General features: G+C 42.8%; 1 protein-coding gene across 2 annotated transcripts in view; it reads right to left on the bottom strand.

Annotated features, from left to right (window-relative positions):
- The window catches only part of LOC126183707 (PDZ domain-containing protein 8), a 215,048-nt gene that overhangs the window by 128,632 nt on the left and 60,103 nt on the right, over window positions 1-26,313 (bottom strand). For both annotated transcript variants that reach the window (XM_049925893.1, XM_049925894.1), the window contains exon 2: window positions 5,528-5,725. In XM_049925893.1, coding sequence (XP_049781850.1) covers window positions 5,528-5,725 — 198 coding nt within the window. The remainder of the gene's footprint in view (window positions 1-5,527; window positions 5,726-26,313) is intronic.

Here is a 26,313-nt window from a genome sequence, read left to right as displayed (position 1 = left end):
CAGCTCATTTCATGTAATTGCGCAATAGGCATAAGAGTGTCACTGATATGATACGTGAGTTGGGGTGGCAGTCACTGACACAAAGGTGGTTTTGTTTTCAGCGAGATCTATTTATGAAATTTCAATCACCAACTTTCTCTTCCGAATGTGAAAATATTTTGTTGACACCCACCTACATCAGGAGAAATGAACGTTGTAATAAAATAAGAGAAATCACAGCTTGAATGGAAATATTTAGGTTTTCCTTTTTTCCCACGCACCATTCGAGAGTGGAATGGTAGAGTAGTAGTATGAAAATGGTTCTATGAACCCTCTGCCAGGCACATAAGTGTGAATTGCAGAGTAACCATGTAGGTACTTTAGGAATATACTATAGCGTCATCACTCTAACATTGCCTCTACAGACACCCATACACATAGTTTTGAAGCTGGGATATTAATGGAGTATGGAGATGAACAAACATTTGACAGCAGTAGGGTCTCTATTCTCCTTTAGTCTACACATATCTCAGGGTGAACTGCATATCAAGGTGATACTTGACAAGTGATCCATGTGTACAGTTTAGTGAAGGAAGCTGGGGAGTAATTTTTTAAAAATTTTCCCATATTACACTCCAGTTGGCCTACTGACATTGGGACAGTTCATAAAAAGCCTATATCACTTGTTATGAAAGGTAACAGGATGACATGGAATGTTTGACACCAGACAGCTCATTATTTCATCATTCAGGAGCAGCTGATAGCTTCAGACTTGTGGCAACAAGATATCTACTTCTGCTAGAATGTTGTTGACTGATCTCGTGCAATGCACTGTAGTCATCTGCTACACATTACTATGGCAAATGGGAGTAAGCAAGCCAAACACCGACACATTTATAGCTCAGCCAGAGTTAAATTCAAGACTTGCAATCAGGTCACTGAGGAACCAGAGTGTTAGTGTTAACTACACAGTTGGTTTTCAGTTGGCATACATGTGGACAGCCATGCATAACAAAAGATGCAGCCTCTTACAACAATTTATCACCTAAGCAGAACTTGGGACAGGGGTGTAGTCCCACAGCATGCAAAAATCCATTACACAGGTTTTGAAATGAGATAACTGAAAACAAAGCTTCATGGTCAAGTGTTGTGCCTTACACATGGCTCACTGGAGATGAAGTTCAGTAGCATCCATTGTGTGTCACTGTATGGTAGGTAGCAATCAGCCACATACAGTGATAATGAAAAATATAGAATACAATGAACATGATTCCACTGATCAGAGTATTGAAAACGGCGGTAAACAGACCAAATTACTCGGTACTTCACTCTCACACATGTGTCAACTTGAGAGCATCACTCTAATATGAATGTTAAACAGCCAAGAGGAAATAATGGAAAGCACATCCAGAAGTCCCAATCCTGGGGCACAGAGAGGGTGTGTGTGTGCGCCAAGTGGTAGTGTCCAGTTAAGAAAAATCAAAGTGTGCAGTAATTAAGTGGCAGCAAGACTTTAAGAGCTTTTGGACTGCAAAGATCAAGCACAATGGGTGGTCGGTGGTATATCGAAAGTCCCAAAAACCACTTTGGTACTAGAACAGGCACCATAAGGATTCAAAGCATCAAACTGTTGCATGTTCACCACCCTTCCAAATAGTTTGCACAGCCTCGTCATCATTCATATTGGTCCAGAACTGTCCAGAAAGCTAAGGTCCTCTCCAGCTTTCAAAACAGGAATGATAGTTCCCTGTCAATGGGAAGGAAATTCTATTTCTTGCCATATATGTTTGAAAATTTGAAGAATTTATGTTTTATCCTCATTGATGAGATATTTCAGCAACTGGTTATGAATTCTGAGAGGTTCGCAAGACATATCTGATCACAGTGCTAGTGCACTGTAAGGTACTCATTCACAGAAAAGAACATTACGTGGCTTCAGGCACTGTAGGCCACATAACAGGCTGACAGACTCTGCTATGTATTTTTAGGTCAGGGTGCCATGGTTGGATGAAGACACTTCACTAGAATGCAAAGCAAAGTGCTCAGCAATAACATGTGGGTTGGTAACAGCTTCATCTTTAACAGAGATTTCTGATGCTGTTGTAGACAGCTACAGGTATCAACAAACCCTAGTCCATACTTGAGAAGATAGAGTATGTTTTCCTATGACTGGCAGACCACTGGCTCATGTCTGACAGTGCCAGTTTTGTTCCAGAAAGAGGCTACCATAATTGATATCTTCATCCATAAGGATACCCGAGGAGAATGAATTCTATCTACCTACAGCAGTAACCCAGTTTTCCATGGTGTGGAAGGTTTTGGAGCTGTGGAATAATATGTCTTCTCTCTTGGTGGGAGATCTGTCTAGTTATGATACTAAAGTTGGAGCATAAAGTGGCAATGATATTTGAGTAGTTGCTTCAGATGAAAATTTTGTCACAGTACTAATCAAGTTCAATGACAGAATGATGCTTTGAGTGTTTCACATTTTTTCCTGGCATCTGAGTATGACAAGCTGTAAAGTGTATTACACTTGAGGATCTTTATCTCCTTAAACAAATGGCATATTGATGATTGAGGAGATTGGTGTATTACGAAGTTTATGCATTGACCTTCCACAGCCTGCACAATAGTATCACAAGTACTATATCCAAACTGCAAGACATTTGAAGCCTCTCATAGGTGGGGGATTTGGGGGGAGGGGGGGGATGGGATGGGTGTCAGGCCTTACATCATATCATTAGAGGACCTGGGACTGCTCAAATAAGACACTCCCTTCACCTGCAAGGATGATTCTCTTCAACTTTGGTCCTCTCCAACTCAAACTGAACATCTCAGCACTCTGCATTGGCAAGCACTACATTTCATCAGTATGAAGCATAAGGTCACAATGAAAATCCATATTCTATATTCTTTCATTTGTGGGGAGCAATCCTAACAGCTTGTACCAATCCAAAATGACATCTGAATGAGCAAGTATTCAACATCTTAATCAACAGGGATGTGTTCCTCTTTTTTTTCTTCAGTAGCTCCAGTTTCAACAAACTTGTCTGCAATTTGTTCAATGAAAAATAATGGTTCTTTCCTCCTACTAAACAATTTGCTGTTGCTCCTAAGGAACATTAGATACTGACCAAACTGTTTTGCACCAATTCTTCTCACCTGACCTTTCCATGAAATGGTATAGGATGTTAGTGCAATGGGGTTTAAACGCTATTTATTGTACATCACACCACTCTACTACCATTCACTCCAAATTGAGGCTCTCTTCATGGGTGACACCCCATCACGCCAACAGCTCCCTCACATGATAGCCACAGCTCAGAGTCCCAGTGCCTATAACCATAAGATTATACGACAACTGCCATCACTTCCCATTCCATCCTTCAGCAGGCTGGTAAACTTCCTGGACAATGGGTGCTTGGGGCTATAACACACAGAGGATGGAATTTGTGACCTGTATCTGGCTTCGCCCCAAATTGCCCACACGTAAGTAAATTTGGAGAAAAAGTACTTGCATCTTAATCTGGAGACCAAACATGTTAGAAGTCAAAAGAGTAGGGATGGTATTTTAGTGTAATAGAATACAGATGGCTGCCCTAGCCATGGCTGTGCCGCTAGCTTTGGAAATTCACCTTGGATGAGACAATCATCACATTGTTTTCCTTCTAATCATCTTTTGTGACAGACAGGGGCTACCATGATCCTATTCTAACCCTTAGCTCCAGAGAGAGCAAGCTGCATCAGAAATACTGCAATGAAGACATACAGTCAACAGTGGACAGTTAAGTAACTAATTATGACTACTTCATAAATTAACACCAACAAGTGTAAAGATATTTCTAATAAAGATGATAAGATACAATGGCTATTGATATGTAGTAATTTAAGAACCAAAAGAAGAATGAGATGTTCATTAGCTTTCAAGAGCTGTCCAGCAGCATAATGCCCTCACATAAAAGGCATTATGTGGTTTGATGAATGTTGCTGTGTATTTCAAACAATGGTCTAGTAATCATGTTTGTCCAATTTAAGTTGATTCAAACACAAACAACATCCAGTGCAGATATTCTTTTGAGTTCATGACCTTCCATGTGTAAATACTAAGGAGCTGTGTGCAACAGAGCAGTAAAGTAGGAGTAGTCACAAAGAGGATAGATCATGTGAGAGGAGAGAAATAAAATAGGAAGGAAAAATCTTGATTTACCTCATTTTGATATCTGCAGATCTAAATTAACAAAATTAAGTTTGAAATGTATTTTAGAATTACACTAATTAGCTTTCAGATATCACGGAGAACAACAGTGTGTCAGTTCTGCAGTACCACCCCATATTCAGTGGCTAATTATGCATTAGCTGTGGATTTATTGTAGTATATGGCTATGGTTCACTAACATTACACTCATAAAGTGTAAAACAAAACTGTCTGTCTGCTTCACAGTGTATCCCCTACTGAGCAATTCTGAAAATCAAACAATCTTATACCCACAAAAAACCTACAGATAAACTGTAAATTTACTGTTGGTAAGGGTGTGTTAAACTCATGATCAATTTTTGAACAAATGCAGGAAAAAATCTGAAAACTCATCAGAAATCGTAAAAGTTACTTACCAAATCTACTGATACAAGCACGAACAATTACCTGCAACTAGCCTACATAGCTCAAGGCTCCATGATCAGGAAGTAAATATGAGAGAAAACTGTGCACAAAAAGCAGAAGATTATTGCAAGAAGTCCATTCCAGAATGATGTCAGAAGAGAAACAGGAATGAAGCAGAGTTGCAGGTCTAGGTCACCTTGGATACAGCCCTGTGCAGATGGAAATCATCTAAAGTGTATGAAGGTGGAAGGGGATGGTTGTAGGAAAACATAGCCATCTTTAGATTTCACAAATAATGCTGCATTACTGCACTGTGTTCATTCAAAACAAAGTTAAAGTTTAATATAAAATTTGAATGACAGTGGAACCTCTTGTTTCTTTCACATCCAAACAAATGTAACATAAGCAAAACTGAGGTTGCAGTAGAAAGACATTCTTAAATTAACTGGGTAAAGGACCTTTGGATCTAGCACTTAGACAATCAGCCTAACGAACAGCAAAACAGAAGGTGGCTGTCTATAAGAATAATGAAATTGATGACAGTGAAAACTTACAACCTACACAAGGAGGTACCATATAAATTTAACAAAACAAAGTAAAGCTGTCCTCAAACTGATTTTTTATTTGAATACTGCAGTGCTATACTATGTATGGTCCTGCTGAAGGTGGTATGACCTTTCCCTCCTCCAAAATTCAACTAACTTGTCCTGCCACTCATAAGGGGACTAATAATTTAATATGTGATTTGACCACTGTGCAACTTGGAATTTTTCAAATTAACAAATCATTGCCAAAGGCTAAGGATGTAAGAACTGTTAGAAAATATCTAAAACTAGTGACTGAATCCCAGACCTCTAGATTTAAAGTCTGGCACTTACCCAGTGAGCCCCACCAGGTAAGTATAACATTTTCCATTAAACTAACTAAATCACACAGAATTCAACATACTGTTATACTGTCAAAAAGTTTTCCAGTTGTTGTCCTTGTTAACAACTCTTCAAACTCAAGGCTCAGCTTCCGCAGAAACCATTTTTGAACCTCCTTTGTGTGCCTAAGCTCTTTGAATAGGAACTGGAATAGCAAATTAAGAGCAGCACAGTTTTCTTTCTTGAATGTGTCATCTTGTTTCAGTAGTTCCTCCAAATCCTGTGAACATAATACAGATAAATATTATTGAAAAATGAAACTGGCAACCAAAGGCAAACAATTCCTTGGACACAAAGAACATACTGCATTACACAGAAAACATCTGGAAAAGGGTTTGGTTATGAACGTAAGCACAAGTAACAAACATTTGCTATACTCCAACAGAACTGGAAGTCAAGGGCATAATGGAATTTCTGAAGCACCAGTTTATACACATTGCAACTTGAAATCAAAAGCTCAGAATGAAAACACCACACTCCCTCTGTGTAATCTATGTTGTTAATTTCCATAGTTCGTGTAATCATTTGCACGTGTCTGGGAGTAAGGGGGCGGAGGATTAGACAGTTTACAGACGTTATGTTACTATATGTGAGGTATTTGTAAAATATGTGAGGTACTAGCAGAAAAATGCTCCTATTAGAGCATAAGAAAGGCAAATATGCTCCTGTTTAAAAGACTCTGACTGAAAAGTGGGGTACCAGCTGCCGCATCCTACCTTCTTCAACACCTTGAAAAATTTTCCCAAAAATTTTGACATACAAACATATTCAAGCTCTTTTGAACATGCAACTCACCTCTCACTACCCCAAGCTCCCCTAACTATAACTTCCTCACATCACTGGTCCATTACTGTCAGCCACTCAAATCCATCCACTCCCACTTTCCCAATCTCACTCACTCATTCAGCCCAACTTGAGGACATTATCTCTTTGTGTCTCTCTGGCACTGTCTCCTGTCTCACAGCTACAGGATCCTTTGTTCTCTCCTACTACTACTACTACTACTACTACTGCCTCCCCTCACTGTCACTGTCTGCCTCTTCTTCTCTATTGCTGCTACTATCTCATTCATTCCTTCCCACTGCTGCTGTCTCTTCTCATTGTCACAACATCCCTCTCTCCCTCACTGTCACTGTCACACACTCTGTCTCTTATTACCACTGGCTGTCACCCACTTCCACCTCCTCCTCTTTGTTCCTCTCCCACTGGCACTGTCCCATTCACTCTTTTCTTAGCACTGTTCTGTCACAGTCCACTATGTTCCACAGCCATCATGTTCCTCTCTTTCTCTCACACTTCCATTGTCTCCTCCATTCTTTCTACACCAATGCCACAACCACTGTCTACTATCTTACAGTATTTATCACTTTACCATCTCTTTCCCACTTCCACTGTCTCCTCCTCTCCCATTGACAAAAAAGTGCAATTATGTTTGTAGGGCAAAATTTTTAGGAAAAGTTTTGAAGGTGCTGAGGAAGGCAGGATGAGGTAGGTGGTACCCCACTTTTCAGTGAGAATCTTTTAAACAGGAGCAGATTTGCCCTTTCTGTGCTCTGACAGGAGCATTTTTCTGCTGGTTCCCTTCTTTTCCCTTCCACAGAATAGTATGTCACTCATATGAAAGGAACTTCATCGTTTAGTAAACTTCTGATAGTTTTTACTTATGTGAAATTGAAATAATGTAGAACAAATTTTACACCTCAGACTGGATTTTATGAAACACATCTAGAAAGTAGGTTTCCCGATGTTTATTCCTTTAAAGTAGACGTATTTATCCAGGAAATTTGTTCATGCACAACAGATCTCTGATGTGAGAATCAAATGCCAGCCAGGCAGGTCCCACCTAGAGCCAGTAACACAGCAGCAATGCCCCGAAATAGCATCTCTTATTCGTCCCCCTGCTGCCTTAATGCATAAAACATAGCATTCATTGAAATTCATTGTCAGCTCTGCCAGCACTATGGAATATCATGAGCAAACAGATGGTCCAACGGTGGTGTAGACTTTTTTCTGAAAGTCGTCAAATTGTCCATGAGGAAGAGGCAATGCTCATCCCTCATCAATGATCACCTGGTTGAGCTGGCACAGCAGCAAACTCTGGAGAACTGTCACTTCAAGTTTATGGAGCTCAGTAGCCATTTTCTGCAAATATTGTGATGCTTGTTGTGGGAAATTGTCACTATGCACCTGCTGTTCACGAAATTGTGTGTCAGGTGGGTGCTGAAAAACTTGACACCCAACCACAAAACGAAACATTTTGGAGCAGCACTGGCATTTCTGCAGCAGTATCATGGTGACAGTGATGAGTTCCTCAACATGATCGTCATGGGCGATGAGACATGGATTTCTCACTTGACCCCAGAAACCTAGCAGCAATCAATGCATTGGCATCACAGTGGATCTCCAGTCAAAATGAAATTCAAACAGACTGTATCAGTGCAGAAAGTGATGTGCACAATGTTCTGGGCCGGGAAGAGCATTCTGCTCAATTGACTTCCTGCCGATCATTACTGTGACACAATGTGGAAACTGTGACATGCCATTTGGAACAAGAGGCATGGAATGCTTACTGCAGGTGTTGTGCTGCTCCATGACAATGCTCATCGTCATACAGCTCAGCAGTTAGCAACTGTTTTGCATAAATTCTGCTGGGAGCTGTTTGATTATCCAGAATACAGTCCAGATTTCGCTCCCAGCGATTTCCATCTTTTCTTGCACCTCAAGAAATTCCTGTCCTTCAGTCAGTATTCTGACAATGATGAAGAGCTGAAGAAGACTGTCACATGCTGGTTCCATTCACAGGTGGCAGACTTCTATGACACAGGAATACAAAAGTTGATCCCATGATATGATGAGTGTCTCAGTTCTTTTGGTGACTATGTCAAAAAATGGCCCAAAAATTTCTTTACCTGTTACCAATAGAAATTTTCATGTAACTATGTTGTCTCTGTTTTTAAAAAATAGGATAATTTACTTTCTGGATGCATCTTGTACATGCACAAAAATTTTGTATGTGCTTCAGTGCTACAACATGGGATTCCCAGAACCCTTTAGATGATAATGAGGACACTTTCCAGCATATTTCTCCACATTACTTTACTTTATAAACTACTTTTGCACCTCAAAACAGATTTTACGTGTGTATTTTTTGCGTGCAAATAGGGTAACGAACCTCTGTATTTCGGGGACGGTTAGAAATATTGAGAATAATTTCAAGGTTGTTCAAGATAGGGATCTTAGGAAATATCAAATGTTTCAGCCATTTACAGTGCACAGCTGTCTTTAAATCCATGGCTCAGTTTTGGTACCCAAAAACCATGTTTTAGGTGTGTTTCTCGATAACAGAAAAAGATCTTTGAAAACGGGATGACGACACTTCTACACTCATGCTCATAAATTAAGGATAACTGCAGAATGTGGTGCCACACATCATGGTACTACACAAACTGGTGCTAATAGCAAAGGCACATAGGGAACACACACGACACAGATCTGTAAGTCCACGGTATTGGCAATGTGTTGAGAAAACCGCCCGAAACACACGTGCTGCAAAACGCCACTGTTTCCTGCACATGTACCCCGACATCAGTATGGGATATGATCACCATGCACACATACACAGGTCGCAAAACGGGTTGGCATACTCTGGATCAGGTTGTCAAGCAGCTGCTGGGGTATAGCCTCCCATTCCAGCACCAGTGCCTGTCGGAGCTCCTGAAGTGTTGTAGGGGTTTGAAGATGTGCAGCGATACATCGAGCATGAGCATACCAGACGTGCTTGATGGGGTTTAGGTCTGGAGAACAGGCATGTCACTCCATTTGCCTGATATCTTCTGTTTCAAGGTACTCCTCCACGATGGCAGCTCAGTGGGGCCATGCGTTATCATCCATCAGGAGGTAGGTGGGACCCACTGCACCTCTGAAAAGGCGGACATAATCATGCAAAACGATGTCCCGATACACCTGACATGTTACAGTTCCTCTGTCAAAGACGTGCAGGAGTGCATGTGCACCAGTCATAATCCCACCCCACACCAACAAACCACAACCTCCATACAGGTCCCTTTCAAGGACATTAAGGGTTTGGTATCTGATTCCTCGTTCACGCCAGGTGAAAACCCAGCGAGAATCACTGTTCAGACTATACCTGAACTCGTCCGTGAACCTGGGACCACTGTTCCAATGACCATGTACTGTGTTCTTGACGCCAGGCTTTACGGGCTCTCCTGTGACCAGGGGTCAATGAAATGCACCTTGCAGGTCTCCGGGTGAATTAACCATGTCTGTTCAGTCGTCTGTAGACTGTGTGTCTGGAGACTACTGATCCAGGGGCTGTGGTAAGGTCCCGAGCAAGGCTACCTGCAATGCTCCGTGGCCTTCTGTGGGCACTGATGGTGAGATAGCGGTCTTCTTGTGGTGTTGTACACTGTGGACGTCCCGTACTGTAGAGTGTGGGCACATTTCCTGTCTGCTGGAATTGTTGCCATAATCTTGAGATCACACTTTGTGGGCCACGGAGGGCCCAGACTAAGACCTTCTGTGTTTGGCCAGCCTCCAGTCGCCTAGCATTGTACCCCTCACAACGTCATCAATATGTGTTCTTAGAGCCATTTTCAACACACAGTCACTATTAGCACGTCTGGAAATGTCTGCACACTTACTCGCTGCAACATACTCTGACATGCACCAACACACCTCTGCATATGTGGACTGCCTCCAGCGCCACCATGTGACGACTGCAGGTCAAATGCACCACAAGGCCATACCCTGAGGTGATTTAAACCCACAAACTGCACACCAAAGCATTGTTTCACCATGTATCAGCATTATCCTTAATTTATGAGCATGAGTGTAGATCAATGCCTAGAGAATATACCATTAAAATTTGTGCAAGCTGCTGAGGTTACTTATTTAGATATCCACTGCGGATGGCAAAAAAATGGTGAAAAACACTTTTTTCTTAAGGAATCGTCCATGAACTAAATGGTGCCTCCATAAGACCCTTAATGTGCATTGTACACCCTATCTAACGTGAAAAGAACCTACCTATTTGCTCCATTTGGCTCAGCTGGAGGGAGTGTGTAATATTCAAAAATTGACCCTGTACTACAGAATAGTTACAGTAAGGCAATCCTTCGGTTGTGTAAACAAATGGTCCTTAGCCCAAGGGCTATCCTCAACACTTTACTCGACTTTTCTGTCACCAACATAACCCAAGATATGATCCCCACAAAAATCCGTTTTTATGTGTGGCGTTTTGGTACATATTGATGGTGCTTGCAATGATTTCCTGAGTGTGGAATGCATATACTGCATCATACAAAACTGTACCATGTCTGGTCCTTGTATTTTACTTGAAAGTTGTAAGTAAATCATATTCTAATTCCCACATGGAGAAGCAACAGTTTTAATCTTTTCTGATTATAGAAATAAAGTCTGAACAACCCACCTCAGAAATTAAATTATTTCTATAAATTAAATTATTTCTGTAAATGTATTTGAGATCAAATTTGGCATGAACTTTGATGATTTCATGAAAAATTTTACAGATAGAGCAATCATCACATTAACACTATTCACAACAGTAACCAACTGCACTTTTACGTGAAATAACTGCTTACAAAACCTGTATTTTCCTCTCTTCCAGAAAACACTTTCAGTAAGTCATTTCCATTCTGGATTGCCCAAACAGATGAATTTAATAACACATATATGGCATGGGAAGCAACTAACAAAAAGAAAAAAAAAGAAAAAATTGAAAAGAAAAAGCGTGCCTTTCGCAAGCTAATATTTGATGGTGATTCTGGAAACATTTTATGAATTACAGGTAATACACACTACACTTATAATGAAAAAGTATGCTAAAGATATGAATGATAGGGTTCCCCCTCACTCCTCTGACCCTTAAATTGAACTTAAAGAAAAACAACAAATGCTATATCGCCTCATTCCACGTCATAATTATAGGTCACAATTATGATCCAAGGAACATACAAATACCTAAACTAAACCATACTTTCACATACCATCAAAAATATGATAGGTGATAAATAAGATACTACATGAAGATGTATTCCTCTATGCCATCTTCCATCTTTAAAAAAAATTGACTCACTTCCATTGGTGGGAAGAAAATTCACTGCTTGATGTATCTATAGCCATACTATGCAAATATGAATGTCAGAGCATAATTTCCAACATGTCAGATATTCTATGTTTACGTCCAGGTCAAAGATAAAGTACCTTTCTGCATGTTCTGTATATATCTGCATGATCACTACGGGAGCAATATTTAAGACTTTCAATATATTTCTAGATTTCTTACTAATCAGTGATTGAAATTCTATAAAACGTGGTGCCTTCATCTAAGTGTCCACCAATTTAAACTGTTTCACACAGTCGTGAGTAAAAAACCTGTTACTTTCCTTGCTCCTTCCCTTTATAGACTTCTGTTATCATTTACAACATCCTGATATGGATCTCTCACACTCTAAAAATATTCTAGTACACATTGCTCATGCCTTTCTGTAAACAATCTTTTTTGTATATGACCTGCTTCCTCATTACCCTATAAACAAACAGGAGGCTAATCACTTTTATCTTGCAGTAACTATTTGACCCCTCCTTTTTGTATGCACATGCACTGCCAGTTTCATCACATGTGGCTCCTAAAAAAATGTGGTGAAGGGCCCTAGTCTTCAGATTTTTCTACATGTAAAACCAAATGTTAATACTTGCACCATGCTAAATCTCTAAAAGATGTGAGTAGATATTTGTGCATGATTTTTTGCTGGGTAACATTTCAAGCGCATTTCCCTCAGTATCACATTCGTTAGTCTAAAAAAGATTCAAAATGAGAGAATTTTACAAAATGCTAAAAACAAAATCAGATCATGTAACCAAATGCCACAAACCACAATAAAACTAAGCATGTAAAGATATAAATTTAGCACAACACACGATCCAAATAAACTTGCAAATTTTGTAAATAAATGTTTCAACAAAGCAGCTACTAAGTAACAATACAGGTACAAAAAAACAGCCCACAGCAACAATGAACCCCATATATGACTTAATGTTATTGCAACCCACCATGGAAGAACTCAACAATGTTCTCCATAACCTAAAAATAAAACCTCAGCAGGTTTCAATGAGGTGCTTGTGCACTTGTTAAAGAATTGTAAAATAAGGTGACAAAAGTCATGGGATACCTCCTAATATAGTGTCACACCTCCTTTTGCCCAGTGCAGTGCAGCAATTTGATGTGCCATGGACTCAACAAGTTGTTGGAAGTTCCCTGCGAAAGTCTGGCCGCTGAAGTATGTTGTGCCTGAACTGACCTTTTGATTATGTCCCATAAATTTCCGAAGGGATTCACGTCATATGATTTGGGTGGCAAATCATTCGCTTAAACTGTCTAAAATGTTCTTCAAATCAATAGCGAACAGTTGTGGCCCCGTCACATGACATCGTTGTTATGGAATGTGAAGTCCATGAATGACTGCAAATGGTCTCCAATTAGCTGAACATAACTATTTCCAGTCAATGATCGGTTCACTTGGACTGGAGGACCCAGTCCATTCCTTGTAAACACAGCTCACACCACTATGGAGCCACCACCCTCTTGCACAGTGCCTCATTGACAACTTGGCCCCAAGGCTTTGTGGGGTCAGCACTACACTTGAACCCTACCATCAGCTGTTACCAACTGAAATTGGGACTCATCTGACCAGGCCACAGCTTTCCAGTCACCTAGAGTCCAACCAGTATGGTCACAAGCCAAGGAGAGGTGCTGCAGGCTGTGTCGGACTGTTAGCAAAGACACCCATTTTGGTCGTCTGCTCCCATAGCCCATAGATGCCAAATTTCACAACACTATCCTGATGGATATGTTCATCGTACAACCCACACTGATTTCTGATGTTGCATGCATGTTAGCACTGACAACTCTACACAAATGCCGTTGTTCTTGGTCATTAAGTGAACGCCGTCAGCCACTGCATTGTCTGTGGTGAGTGGTAACATCTGAAATTTTGTGTTCTTGTCGCACTCTTGACACTGTGGATCTCATAGTATTGAATTCCCTAATGATTTCCAAAACAAAATGTCCTATGGTTCTAGCTCCAACAACCATTCTGCGTTCAAAGTCTGTTAATTCCTGTCGTGCTGCTATAATCACATTGGAAACCCTTTTCGTATGAATCACCTGAGTATATTCAACACACAACACATAATAAATGGCTAAGCATTTCAGTATCCAATGTCTATTAGTCAATAACACAAAATCATTGTTATTGAAGATCAAAACAGGCAACTTTTCCACAGATTGCAGGAAACATTTATGGAATTTCATATACATATTATAAACACTGTTAATTCATTGGTCTGCACGTGGATGGCAATCTTTGAGGAAAAAACCATGTTAACTTGTATGCAGGAAAATAAGCAGTGTACTGTATGTTCTTATCCAGTTATGCAAAATAGCATGTAATACAATGCTGAAAACACAATGCTATGGTATAATTTTCCCATATATATTTTATGGAGTAGAACTGTGAGGTTGTGCTGCCGATGAGCACTTGAACAAAATATTGGTTCTACAAAAGACATGGAACTTTTTTAACATGAAAGTAATAACTGGTGCCTCTATTTTCCATCTGCGAGTAGTTCCACTGGACAGTGAAAATTGTCTTCAAAACCGTATGCAATGGGCTGTTTATTGCCATCAGTGCTCCGATGGGACAGGATGGCACCAATGCTAATTGGGATCCATCACAGGCCAGAGTCAAAGACTTAACTGGTGCCCAAGAAACCAGATAGGGAGCACAGCACAAATGCTGGTTGAGTGACTGATACTTCCAGTGGCAATCCACAGACCAAACAAACTTATCGCACTTCTGGTAAAGCCAATTAAGAGGCTGGCTGACGCGTGCAACCTGGGGAATGGACTGAGCACAATACGAAATTTTACGCAAAAACGTCTGGAACTACTTCAGGTTACTGGATGCTGGTAGGTTAACAGTGGCCTTGTTGTGGCTGCCCGTGGGGACGAGACCATACTTACTAAGCATATGACCCAAGAAATGCACCTTCAGAGAGAAAAACTGCACTTTTCCCGCTTGCAACGAAGGCCATTCTCCTGGAAGCGTTGTAAAACCGACTGAAGGTTCAGTAAATGCTGCTCCCATATGACCCAAGAAATGCACCTTCAGAGAGAAAAACTGCACTTTTCCCGCTTGCAACGAAGGCCATTCTCCTGGAAGCGTTGTAAAACCGACTGAAGGTTCAGTAAATGCTGCTCCCGAGTATGGTCCATTACCGTGTTGTCATCAAGGTAACTGACACAACAGGAAATGTCCTGCATCAACTGTTCCCAATATCGTTGGTAAATTCCCAGCGCAGACGAGATTCAAAAGACAAGCGATTAAATTACTAAAGCCCAAATTGGGTGCGACCAGAAAGTCCGAGAAACTGCGTCCAACAGCAAATGCAGGTAAGCATCGCTCAAGTCGATGCGGGAAAAAAAGTGGACCCCCGAAAACTTCGCACACAATTCCACCTGCTGTGAAATGGAATACGAATCCATGGCTCACTGCACATTGACCGTCTGCTTGAAATCGTCGCAAAGATGAACGGCACCGTCGAGCTTTTGGATTACCACCATAGGGGTGGCCCACTCAACCAAATATGAAAAACGACACCCTGTTCTTGCCAACGTTGCCACTCAGTCTTGTTTTGTCACGCATGGCAAAGAGAATGGGGTGGGAGAGAGAAAATTTCGGAACCGCTGACAGCTTAAAAGAAATATGTGCTTCGAAATTTTCTGTCCGGCCCAAGCTATTCTCACACAGCGGGCTACAGGACTGCAGTAAGGAGTACAAATCGTGAAAAGGAATGGACTGAGACACTAAACGCACTTCGTCCGCGATCTGAAATCCGAAAACAGAAAAGGCGTCGAGCCCAAGGATATTTTGCGCCAGAGGTGATTTGACCACTAACAATGTAAATTACCGTTCAGCATTCTTGTAACGAAGACAGAGAATTGCCCTCGTAAGGGACTGCGCTGTTTGCAGTAAGACAGAACCCGACGGAGCGGCTGTTCAACTCGAGGCACCGCAAGATCCTGTACGTATACAAATTAATTAGGCTGATTGACGCAGCCGGCTGGAGTGGCCGTGCGGTTCTAGGCGCTAAAGTCTGGAACCGAGCGACCGCTACGGTCGCAGGTTCGAATCCTGCCTCGGGCATGGATGTGTGTGATGTCCTTAGGTTACTTAGGTTTAAGTAGTTCTAAGTTCTAGGCGACTGATGACCTCAGAAGTTAAGTCGCATAGTGCTCACAGCCATTTGATTGACGCATCCGTATCTATTTGAAATCCGATCAACGTCAGAAAAATCCGCTTGACACGCGCGGGGCGCCGGAGACAGTGAAAACACCGGGGCGTCCTATGACTGACTCACGGCCCGTCGACTGTCAAAAACAGTTGCCAAATGGCTTATCCACCGCCATACCCCCACATATACTAGTACGTACGAACAATCGCGGTGACCATGCAACAATGGCTACCGGGGCAGAACCGCTGGCTCGCCCTGCGAGTGGAGAGGGAACGAAGTCGAGGACCCGGAAAACGCCGGTGGCAGGAGCGAGGCTGGGTCGCGGTGCGACGCCTCTGCAATGGCACCATCAATGGCGGCAGCACAAGGCGACTCGTCGGGAGGTGAGGCCACCTGTGATACCACGTGGGGCACAGCTGCCAGTTACCAGAAGGGACGTTCTTTGCCACCGCCGCAAGGTCATGCGATCCCAAATTTTGAGCACCGTTGCCTAAAGAAGGGTCGGACAAGTTCAACGCCCTATTCTGAAACTCGTGATCGGGAGTTAAATTGACAATCACGCCCCGAATTAGCGAGTCTGCATAAGATGTAGCACATTTGGAACATTCAAATTGACACTTGCGCGAGGGGCCTTGCAAATCTGCGATCCAGGCCACATTCGTGTGCTCGTGGTGCTGGTTAAACTGCAGTCGCATCCCTACGACGTGGGGCTGATGGCCGAAATACTCCGTAAGCAGCCTACAAAGCTCATCAAAGGAAAGCTTCTCGGGCTCAGTGGAGGACTTCAAATTTTGAACACTTTCATATAAATTCACACTGCTGGACAACAAACAGTGAGGTGGCCTTATTAACCGGATCGACAATACGCCTTACCTGACAGTGAGTACGAACCGGCACAGGTAATTCTCCCACCTTTCCGTAGACACATCAAAAACGGAAAATGGCGTCGGGCTGGCGGGGGCGGAGAAGAAAACTGCTCCACGGATGAGTCGACTGCCCCCCCCCCCCCTCCAGCCACCCACAATGTTTCGTTTTTAGGCAATATCTTGACAATATAAGCGCTTTTTTTCAGAATCATCCGAGGTTCAGGAAAAATTTCCGAAAACACAACTCGCTTAAGTTTTGAAAAAAACAGACGCAGTGAAACAGGTAGGTCTCGTCTTCCTAGATTTCTTAAAGGCGTTCGACACTATACCAAACTGTCGATTGATACAGATTATCATCGCACAATCACCTTAACAGTTCATCCAAGTTGCTGACAAGATTAATATACAGAAGAATGGAACTGAAAATCGAGGATGCTTTAGATGACGATCAGTTTGGATTTAGGAAAGGTTAAGGCAACAGAGAGGCAGTTCTGACGTTGCGGTTGATAATGGGAGCGAGACTAAATAAAAATCAAGACCCGTTCATAGGATTTGTCGACCTGGAAAAATCATTCGACAGTATCGCATGGTGCAAGATGTTTGAAATTCTGAGAAAAATAGGAGTCAGCTATAAGATTCAAAATGGCTCTGAGCACTATGGGACTCAACATCTTAGGTCATAAGTCCCCTAGAACTTAGAACTACTTAAACCTAACTAACCTAAGGACATCACACACACCCATGCCCGAGGCAGGATTCGAACCTGCGACCATAGCAGTCTCGCGGTTCCGGACTGCTGCGCCAGAACCGCTAGACCACCGCGGCCGGCCCAGCTATAAGGAATGATAGGTAAAATGCAATATGTACAAGAACCATGTGGGAACAATAACACTGGAACACCAAAAACGAAGTACTCATATTAAAAAGCGTGTAAGACAGAAAAAAATGGTTCAAATGCCTCTGAGCACCATGGGACTTAACATCTGAGGTCATCAGTCGGCTAGAACTTAGAACTACTTAAACCTAGCTAACCTAAGGACGTCACACACATCCATGCCCGAGGCAGGATTCGAACCTGCGACCGTAACGGTCGCGCGGTTCCAGACTGAAGCGCCTAGAACCGCTTGGCCACACCGGCCGGCCGTGTAAGACAGAGATGTAGTCTTGTTCAATCATCTATACATAGAAGAAGCAATGACGGAATAAAAAAATTTAGAATTATATTAATACCTTCAGCTGCTGACGGGCGTTGATATATATCAACGGGGACAGGTGAAAATGTGTGTCCCGACCGGGACTCGAACCCGGAATCTCCTGCTTACATGGCAGACGCTCAATCCATCTGTCCGAAAGAACAGACACCATATCCATATAGTATATAGTTCTGGCAATACCGGCCATGATCTTCCTACGGGACTTGGTAAGAATGTCTTCCACGAGTAATGAGTGTGTTGGGTAGGGACACTACGAATGTAGTGTGTGGAGAAATAAGGTAAGAACGTGGGTCTCGCGGGAGGGGTGCGCGAGATAGTCCCTGCAGTCGCACTATCCTCTGTGCCCTCGGTGGATCAGATGGGTAGAGCGTCTGTCATGTAAGCAGGAGATCCCGGGTTCGAGTCCCGGTCGGGACACACATTTTCACCTGTCCCCGTTGATATATATCAACGCCCGTCAGCAGATGAAGGTATTAATATAATTCTAATTTCGTTCCAGCCGGCTGCAGGTCATCAATGGTGTCTATATCCATATAGAATAAAAGAAAGGCTCAAGAGTGGAATTAAAATTCAAGGTGGAAGGATATCAATGTTATGATTCGCTGATGACATTTCAATCGCTGTCCTCAGTGAAAGTAAGAAGAATTACAGGATCTGATAAATGGAATGATCAGTCTAAAAAGAACAGAATATGGACCGAGAGTAAATTCGAAGAAAGACGAAGGTAATGAGGAGTAGCAGAATGAGAACAGAGACAATCTTAACATCAAGATTTATGGTCACGAAGTAGATGAAGCTAAGGAATTCTGTTATCTAGGCAGCAAAATAACCCATGACGGACGGAGCAAGGAGGATGCAAGAACCAGATAAGCACTGGGAAATAGGGAATTCCAGGCCAAGAGAAGTCTACTGGTATCAAGTATAGGCCGTAATTTGAGGATGATATTTCTGTGAATGTACGTTTGGAGCACGGCATTGTATGATAGTGAAACATGGACTGTGGGGTCCGCCTGCTTACCCGGATGGTAACGTGCTTGCCTCCCATGCAGTGGGCCCGGGTTCGATTCCGCACCGGGTTGGAGATTTTCTCCGCTCGTGGATTGGGTGTTGTGTTGTCCTCATCATCATCACCGGTACACGAGTCGCCAAATGTGGCGTCGACTGAAATAAGACTCGCACTCGGCTGCCGAACTTCCCCAGATGGGGCCTCCCGGCCAGCAATGGCATACGATCATTTCATTTCATGGACTGTGGGAAAACCGGAAGAGAAGAGAATCGAAGCATTTGAGGTGTAGTGCTATAGAAGAAAGTTGAAAATTAGGTGGACTTATAAGGTAAGCAACGAGAAGGTTCTCCGCAGAATCGGCGAGGAAACGAATATATGGTTCAAAATGGTTCAAATGGCTCTGAGCACTATGGGACTTAAATTCTGAGGTCATCAGTCCCCTAAAACTTAGAACTACTTAAACCTAACTAACCCATGGACATCACACACATCCATGCCCGAGACAGGATTTGAACCTGCGACCGCAGCGGTCGCGCGGTTCCATACTGTAGCACCTAGAGCCGCTCGGCCACTCTGGTCGGCCCGAATATATGGAAAACACTAATGAGGAGAAGGGAAAGAATGGTAGGATCCCTGTTAAGACATCACGAAATAACTTCCGTCGTGATAGAAGGAGCGGTAGAGAGCAAAAACTGTAGAGGAAGACAGACATTGGAATACATACAGCAAATAATTGAGGACGTAGGTTGCAAGTGCTACTCTGAGATGAAGAGGTTGGAACAGGATAGAAAATTCGTGGCGGACCGCACAAAACCATTCAGAAGACTAATGACAAAAGAAGATTCATTATGCATAAAATTTGTTAATTTTCTCTCTATTTGTTAAGGAACACGCCATATGGGAACAACACGCTAATTTCAATTCCACCTCTTCTTTACTCCAGAAAAAAAAAACGACGCACCACGAAGGTATTATCCGAATGGGACGACGTAGGGTTTGATAAGCACGAAGACAAACAGCAGATACCCTTTTTCTTTCCTTAGAGTGTATTTCAGCTTTCCACTGTATCTCATTTTCTTTCTTTCATCAGACTACGTCTTATTTGTTCTCTTACCGCTACTACCTAGGAATTCTAATTTTACACTTCCTTCTGGAAATATTTATTTCTATTGCTTTTCCTTCTCCTTTCATTTCGTATACCTACACATTTTTTTTAACTTCTCCGGTCAAGGTTGTTTCAATACCTTGTCTCGGAGATATTTGATCCGGTTTTGTTACCCTACTGACGTGTATTCTCCACAACTGCCCAAAAAATATCAGTCTTCTTTGGTTCATTGTTTGTTAGTTTTCACACATTTCATGCTATTTTACTTATTGAACCCAACATTTTCTTTCTCACACTTCTCCTTTCTCTTACTCTTCGTTGGTCTTATTTATTCTCGCTTCCCGAGCACGGGGTCTCGGGTTCGATTCCCGGCGAGGTCATAGATTTTCACTTGCCTCGAGATGACTGGGTGTTTGTGTTGTCCACTTCATTTCATCATCATACCTGAAAGAGGCAAGAGTGGACTGAGCAAAGGTTGGGAATTTGTACGGGCGCTGATAACCGCGCAGTTGAGCCCCCCCCAAAAAACCAATCATCATCATCATCATCTTATTTATGACTCAGTGCATGACACTTAAGCGAATACAAGCATTTTGGTTTCACTTCAATATTTTAATGCGTTATTTTTACATTTTTCAACGTTATTTATACATGTTTCAGGTTTTCCATGTCATAAATGTCGGAACAAGCCAGGGTCGTTCAAGATACTAGACAAATTTTGTTACGGATTTGTGTCATTTCATGTTAGATGACCGAGGTGTCCACATGTTATCCTATGTTTCTGAATACTATTACAGCTACATCAAACAATAGTCCTCGAGATTTATTTTCATGTCTCTTTTACTTTCCGAACAGTGGTGGGTTGAAGCTTGCAGTATTTGTATGGAGTGTAGCCATGTATGGAAGTGAAACATGGGCGATAAATAGTTTGGACAAGAAGAGAATAGAAGCTTTCGAAATGTGGTGCTACAGAAGAATGCTGAAGGTTAGATGGGAAGATCACATAACTAATGAGGAGGTATTGAATAGAATTGGGGAGAAGAAGAGTTTGTGGCACAAGTTGACTAGAAGAAGGGATCGGTTGGTAGGACATGTTCTGAGGCATCAAGGGATCACCAATTTAGTAATGGAGGGCAGTGTGGAGGGTAAAAATTGTAGAGGGAGACCAAGAGATGAATGCACTAAGCAGATTCAGAAGGATGTACACTCCTGGAAATTGAAATAAGAACACCGTGAATTCATTGTCCCAGGAAGGGGAAACTTTATTGACACATTCCTGGGGTCAGATACATCACATGATCACACTGACAGAACCACAGGCACATAGACACAGGCAACAGAGCATGCACAATGTCGGCACTAGTACAGTGTATATCCACCTTTCGCAGCAATGCAGGCTGCTATTCTCCCATGGAGACGATCGTAGAGATGCTGGATGTAGTCCTGTGGAACGGCTTGCCATGCCATTTCCACCTGGCGCCTCAGTTGGACCAGCGTTCGTGCTGGACGTGCAGACCGCGTGAGACGACGCTTCATCCAGTCCCAAACATGCTCAATGGGGGACAGATCCGGAGATCTTGCTGGCCAGGGTAGTTGACTTACACCTTCTAGAGCACGTTGGGTGGCACGGGATACATGCGGACGTGCATTGTCCTGTTGGAACAGCAAGTTCCCTTGCCGGTCTAGGAATGGTAGAACGATGGGTTCGATGACGGCTTGGATGTACCGTGCACTATTCAGTGTCCCCTCGACGATCACCAGTGGTGTACGGCCAGTGTAGGAGATCGCTCCCCACACCATGATGCCGGGTGTTGGCCCTGTGTGCCTCGGTCGTAGGCAGTCCTGATTGTGGCGCTCACCTGCACGGCGCCAAACACGCATACGACCATCATTGGCACCAAGGCAGAAGCGACTCTCATCGCTGAAGACGACACGTCTCCATTCGTCCCTCCATTCACGCCTGTCGCGACACCACTGGAGGCGGGCTGCACGATGTTGGGGCGTGAGCGGAAGACGGCCTAACGGTGTGCGGGACCGTAGCCCAGCTTCATGGAGACGGTTGCGAATGGTCCTCGCCGATACCCCAGGAGCAACAGTGTCCCTAATTTGCTGGGAAGTGGCGGTGCGGTCCCCTGCGGTCCTGCGTAGGATCCTACGGTCTTGGCGTGCATCCGTGCGTCGCTGCGGTCCGGTCCCAGGTCGACGGGCACGTGCACCTTCCGCCGACCACTGGCGACAACATCGATGTACTGTGGAGACCTAACGCCCCACGTGTTGAGCAATTCGGCGGTACGTCCACCCGGCCTCCCGCATGCCCACTATACGCCCTCGCTCAAAGTCCGTCAACTGCACATACGGTTCACGTCCACGCTGTCGCGGCATGCTACCAGTGTTAAAGACTGCGATGGAGCTCCGTATGCCACGGCAAACTGGCTGACACTGACGGCGGCGGTGCACAAATGCTGCGCAGCTAGCGCCATTCGACGGCCAACACCGCGGTTCCTGGTGTGTCCGCTGTGCCGTGCGTGTGATCATTGCTTGTACAGCCCTCTCGCAGTGTCCGGAGCAAGTATGGTGGGTCTGACACACCGGTGTCAATGTGTTCTTTTTTCCATTTCCAGGAGTGTAGTTGCAGTAGGTACTGGGAGACGATGAAGCTTGCACAGGATAGAGTACCATGGAGAGTTGCATCAAACCAGTCTCAGGACTGAAGACCACAACAACAACAACAACAACAACAAATGTCGATATTTTAAATACATGTGTATATATGGCAAATCTGCGCAGCTGGACATGTGTTGGTAGTGCCGGTCACCTCAGCCTTCAGGTTTGCTCGTAGCTCGGCACCACTGTGAGTCGTACTCGCTGCCAGGAGGGGCAATGGGGCCGGGCGAGCCTGCAGCGGCTCGCCTGCTGCACGTTTCCACTACGCGACACTTGTGCCATTTCTTCCAGAGCTGTGACGACGAAAGCGAACGTTCTACGAATGTTAGCAGGAGGGGCGTACGTTCTTCTGGACAGACCCGGAACAAGCCAGGGTAGTTCAAGATACTATATAAATTTTGTTAGGAATTTGTGTCACTTCATGTTAGATGAACGAGGTGTCCACATGTTATCCTATGATTCTCAAGTTTACTATTACAGACACATCAAACAAGGGTCCTCGAGATTTATTTTCATGTCTCTTTTACTTTCCGAACAGTGGTGGGTTAAGGCTTGCAGTACTTATTACAGTGTTCAGGCCGTGGGATGTAGCCGCGTGGTCTGTGGCGCCTTGCCACTGTTTGCGCGCCTCCCCGTGTCGGAGGTTCGAGCCCTCCCTCGGACGTGTGTGTGTGTGTGTGTGTGTGTGTGTGTGTGTGTGTGTATTTGTGTTGTCCTTAGCATAAGTTAAAGTTAGATTAAGTAGTGTGTAAGCCTACGGACCGAGGACCGATGACCTCAGCAGTTTGGTCTCGCCGGCCGCGGTGGCCGTGCGGTTCTGGCGCTGCAGTCCGGAACCGCGGGACTGCTACGGTCGCAGGTTCGAATCCTGCCTCGGGCATGGGTGTGTGTGATGTCCTTAGGTTAGTTAGGTTTAAGTAGTTCTAAGTTCTAGGGGACTTATGACCTAAGATGTTGAGTCTCATAGTGCTCAGAGCCATTTGAACCATTTTTGGAGTTTGGTCTCATAGGAACTTACCACAGTGTTCAGTTTATTTGCGAATGTTATTACCAATGCGGACTTTGCTGGTTCGTAACATATATACTTTGGGAGTGAACCAAAGATGACATGCTGAGTTAAAACTCTTGTATTGCATGCTGATAATTGCTTCTCCTTGCTGATCGAGAAAGCTTATAAAACTAAATTTCATCTAAATTTCATCTCGCTCTTACTTCTAGTGTTTGCTTCGTCTGTTAAAGACTTCCTAGAAAAGGTACGATCTGTAATCAATAGTAAAAATAAATCAGTGTCTACCAGATATTTTAAATGCATGATTTAAATTATCACGTCAGCACGTAAGTTGAATTAATTAGTGACACATTTATTTCACTCAATAGTCTAATTTCATTTAACTCATTTCCACAAAGCTGGAAAGCTCAATGATCACACATGAAGGTCGCTGTTAAAAACTGGAAATAAAATAATATAAAGTGGACAATACTCTTTGTGAACGGAATTAGAAAATGTTATCCTGCGACTTAATGGAGATTCGAATGAGATTTATAATGTACTGAAGGGCTGTCCACAAGTTTTCAACTTGTGACATTGTAGGAAGAATAATATTTTCCGCTTTACTTTTTGTTTCCTTACAGTTTCCGAAAAAAAATGCTTCGTTATGTTAAAGAGATACAAGAAAAAAATAGAAGCTGTATGCGACGGGACAGATGTTTATTACTGCTTTTTAAAAAAAAAAAAAAAAAAAAAAAACAATCGAGATAGTGGTTCAAAGGGGTGCCTGTGATCCTGTGGGTTACGTTCAGTGCCAATGAGAGGGATGCAAAGCGTTACTCGTGTACAAGGGAAGCATCACGAGCATGAAAAGATCTTGCCGTCTACGAGAACTGTCTCTCGACATATACAAGATATTTCAGATCAAGTGAGACGTGAGATCTTGCCTCAAGTAAAGAAAGATATTGACCAGAAGAGTGTTCTACGACGTGCGATCTTCGGAGCGACAGTTATCGCAAAATACATTATCTGTCACATTTAGTATTACTGTAGACTCTGAGGACAGGTGTGAACTGAGAAACAATATGCTCCTCACAACGAAGTTTCCCGACGTTCCATAAACGAGTGAAAATATTCGTACAGAGTTACACCAAAAATTATGTCTCCTTTGGGAGTAAAGAAAGTGACGTTTGTGGCGGATCACAGAAAGCTCTTCAACACCATAACGTGCAGTGTATAAACACAGTGTTAAGGCTCATATTGCACGGGGGAGGGGGGGGGGGGGACACCATTACATCAAGATGTTGATACGAGATGGAATACCATCTACATGATGGATTTGTTTCATTCACAAAAAAAGAAAGAAATTCAGAATTTGCTGCTGGAAAGGAAAAAACAGGAAATGATATGTTCGTATAAGCCTGATTTAATGGAGGGCGTAATTAAATTCCTTGAAACTTTTAAAGAGGCCACAAACGATCTGAAGGGTGAAACAGAACCGACCCTGCCTTTTGTGGTGCCGTGAAATTTAATTTACTTGATACAAACCACAGTGAAGATAGCAGTGCAGTAGTTAAATTGCTGAAAAACCGTGCAGAAAGCTAGTTAAAAGAGAAAGTCGTTAACGAGCTACAAGATTCTCATTACATTACTACAGTTTTTCACCCTTATTTCAAGGAACTCTTAGTACTCAGTGAAGAGAAGAAAGAAATTATTTATCAAACTGTTCGTCAGAAGCTAAATAGTGTAGTTGTGGAAGAAGAGAAAGAAGATCCCATTCCCTCTCCCTTAAACAAGTTACGATGCTGGCGTTCATCAACTTCTAAACGTAAAGATGAACTTTAGAAATATTTGGGCATGGACGACCCAGGTGATAATGTCACGAACGCTTTGTCATGTGAAAGGCCAGTGCCTCTGCTTTCCCCAAGTTCTTTACAGTGGCGAAAGAAATCCTCTTCGTTCTCGCTAGTAACGCTGTAAGGGAAAGAAATTTTTGCTGAGCAGGCTTAATTGTATGCAAGAAGCGCTGCAGTATCGATTCAGAACGTGTCAATGACATTTTGTTAATTCATAACAATAGAGGGCCAAGGAAATTATTTTTATAAAGACAGTCATATCATACGAGATGATATACTAGTAATCTGCGTAAATAGCCTCCACTTGTATAATACAAATGTAATATACGGTTTGCAGTCAGAAGTTTGTTACCAATAGATTTTTGTATTCTAGACAGACACATTTCATGAACTGTGTTACGCTATCTTCAGCCTCTTCTTCATTAACTGATTCCATTTGCTCATTCATTACTGTAGTAGTTTAAACCTTATTTTTCATTTAAATTACTTCTTACATTAAACTGCCATGAAATGACTTGATAAATTGAGTCTGATTACAGTAGAGAAAAGTTTTACTACTAGGCACATGCTCAACGAACAAATAGTGTGACCACTTCCTGCTTCGATAGTATTTATAAACAGGAAAGCACGAAAATGCAAAGATCAAAATATTATAAAGATTAAATAATGAATTCACCAAAAATGTACACATCATACGTGCAGCTTTCATCGCAGGCGCCTCATTACCACACTTGGCCGATTTCCCTTCCGATAAGAGTCTCCGCCCCCATGAAC

The sequence above is a fragment of the Schistocerca cancellata genome, chromosome 4, assembly GCF_023864275.1.
Source record: "Schistocerca cancellata isolate TAMUIC-IGC-003103 chromosome 4, iqSchCanc2.1, whole genome shotgun sequence".
NCBI classification, from domain to species: Eukaryota; Metazoa; Arthropoda; class Insecta; order Orthoptera; family Acrididae; genus Schistocerca; species Schistocerca cancellata.
This window is presented reverse-complemented; position numbering and strand designations above follow the sequence as displayed.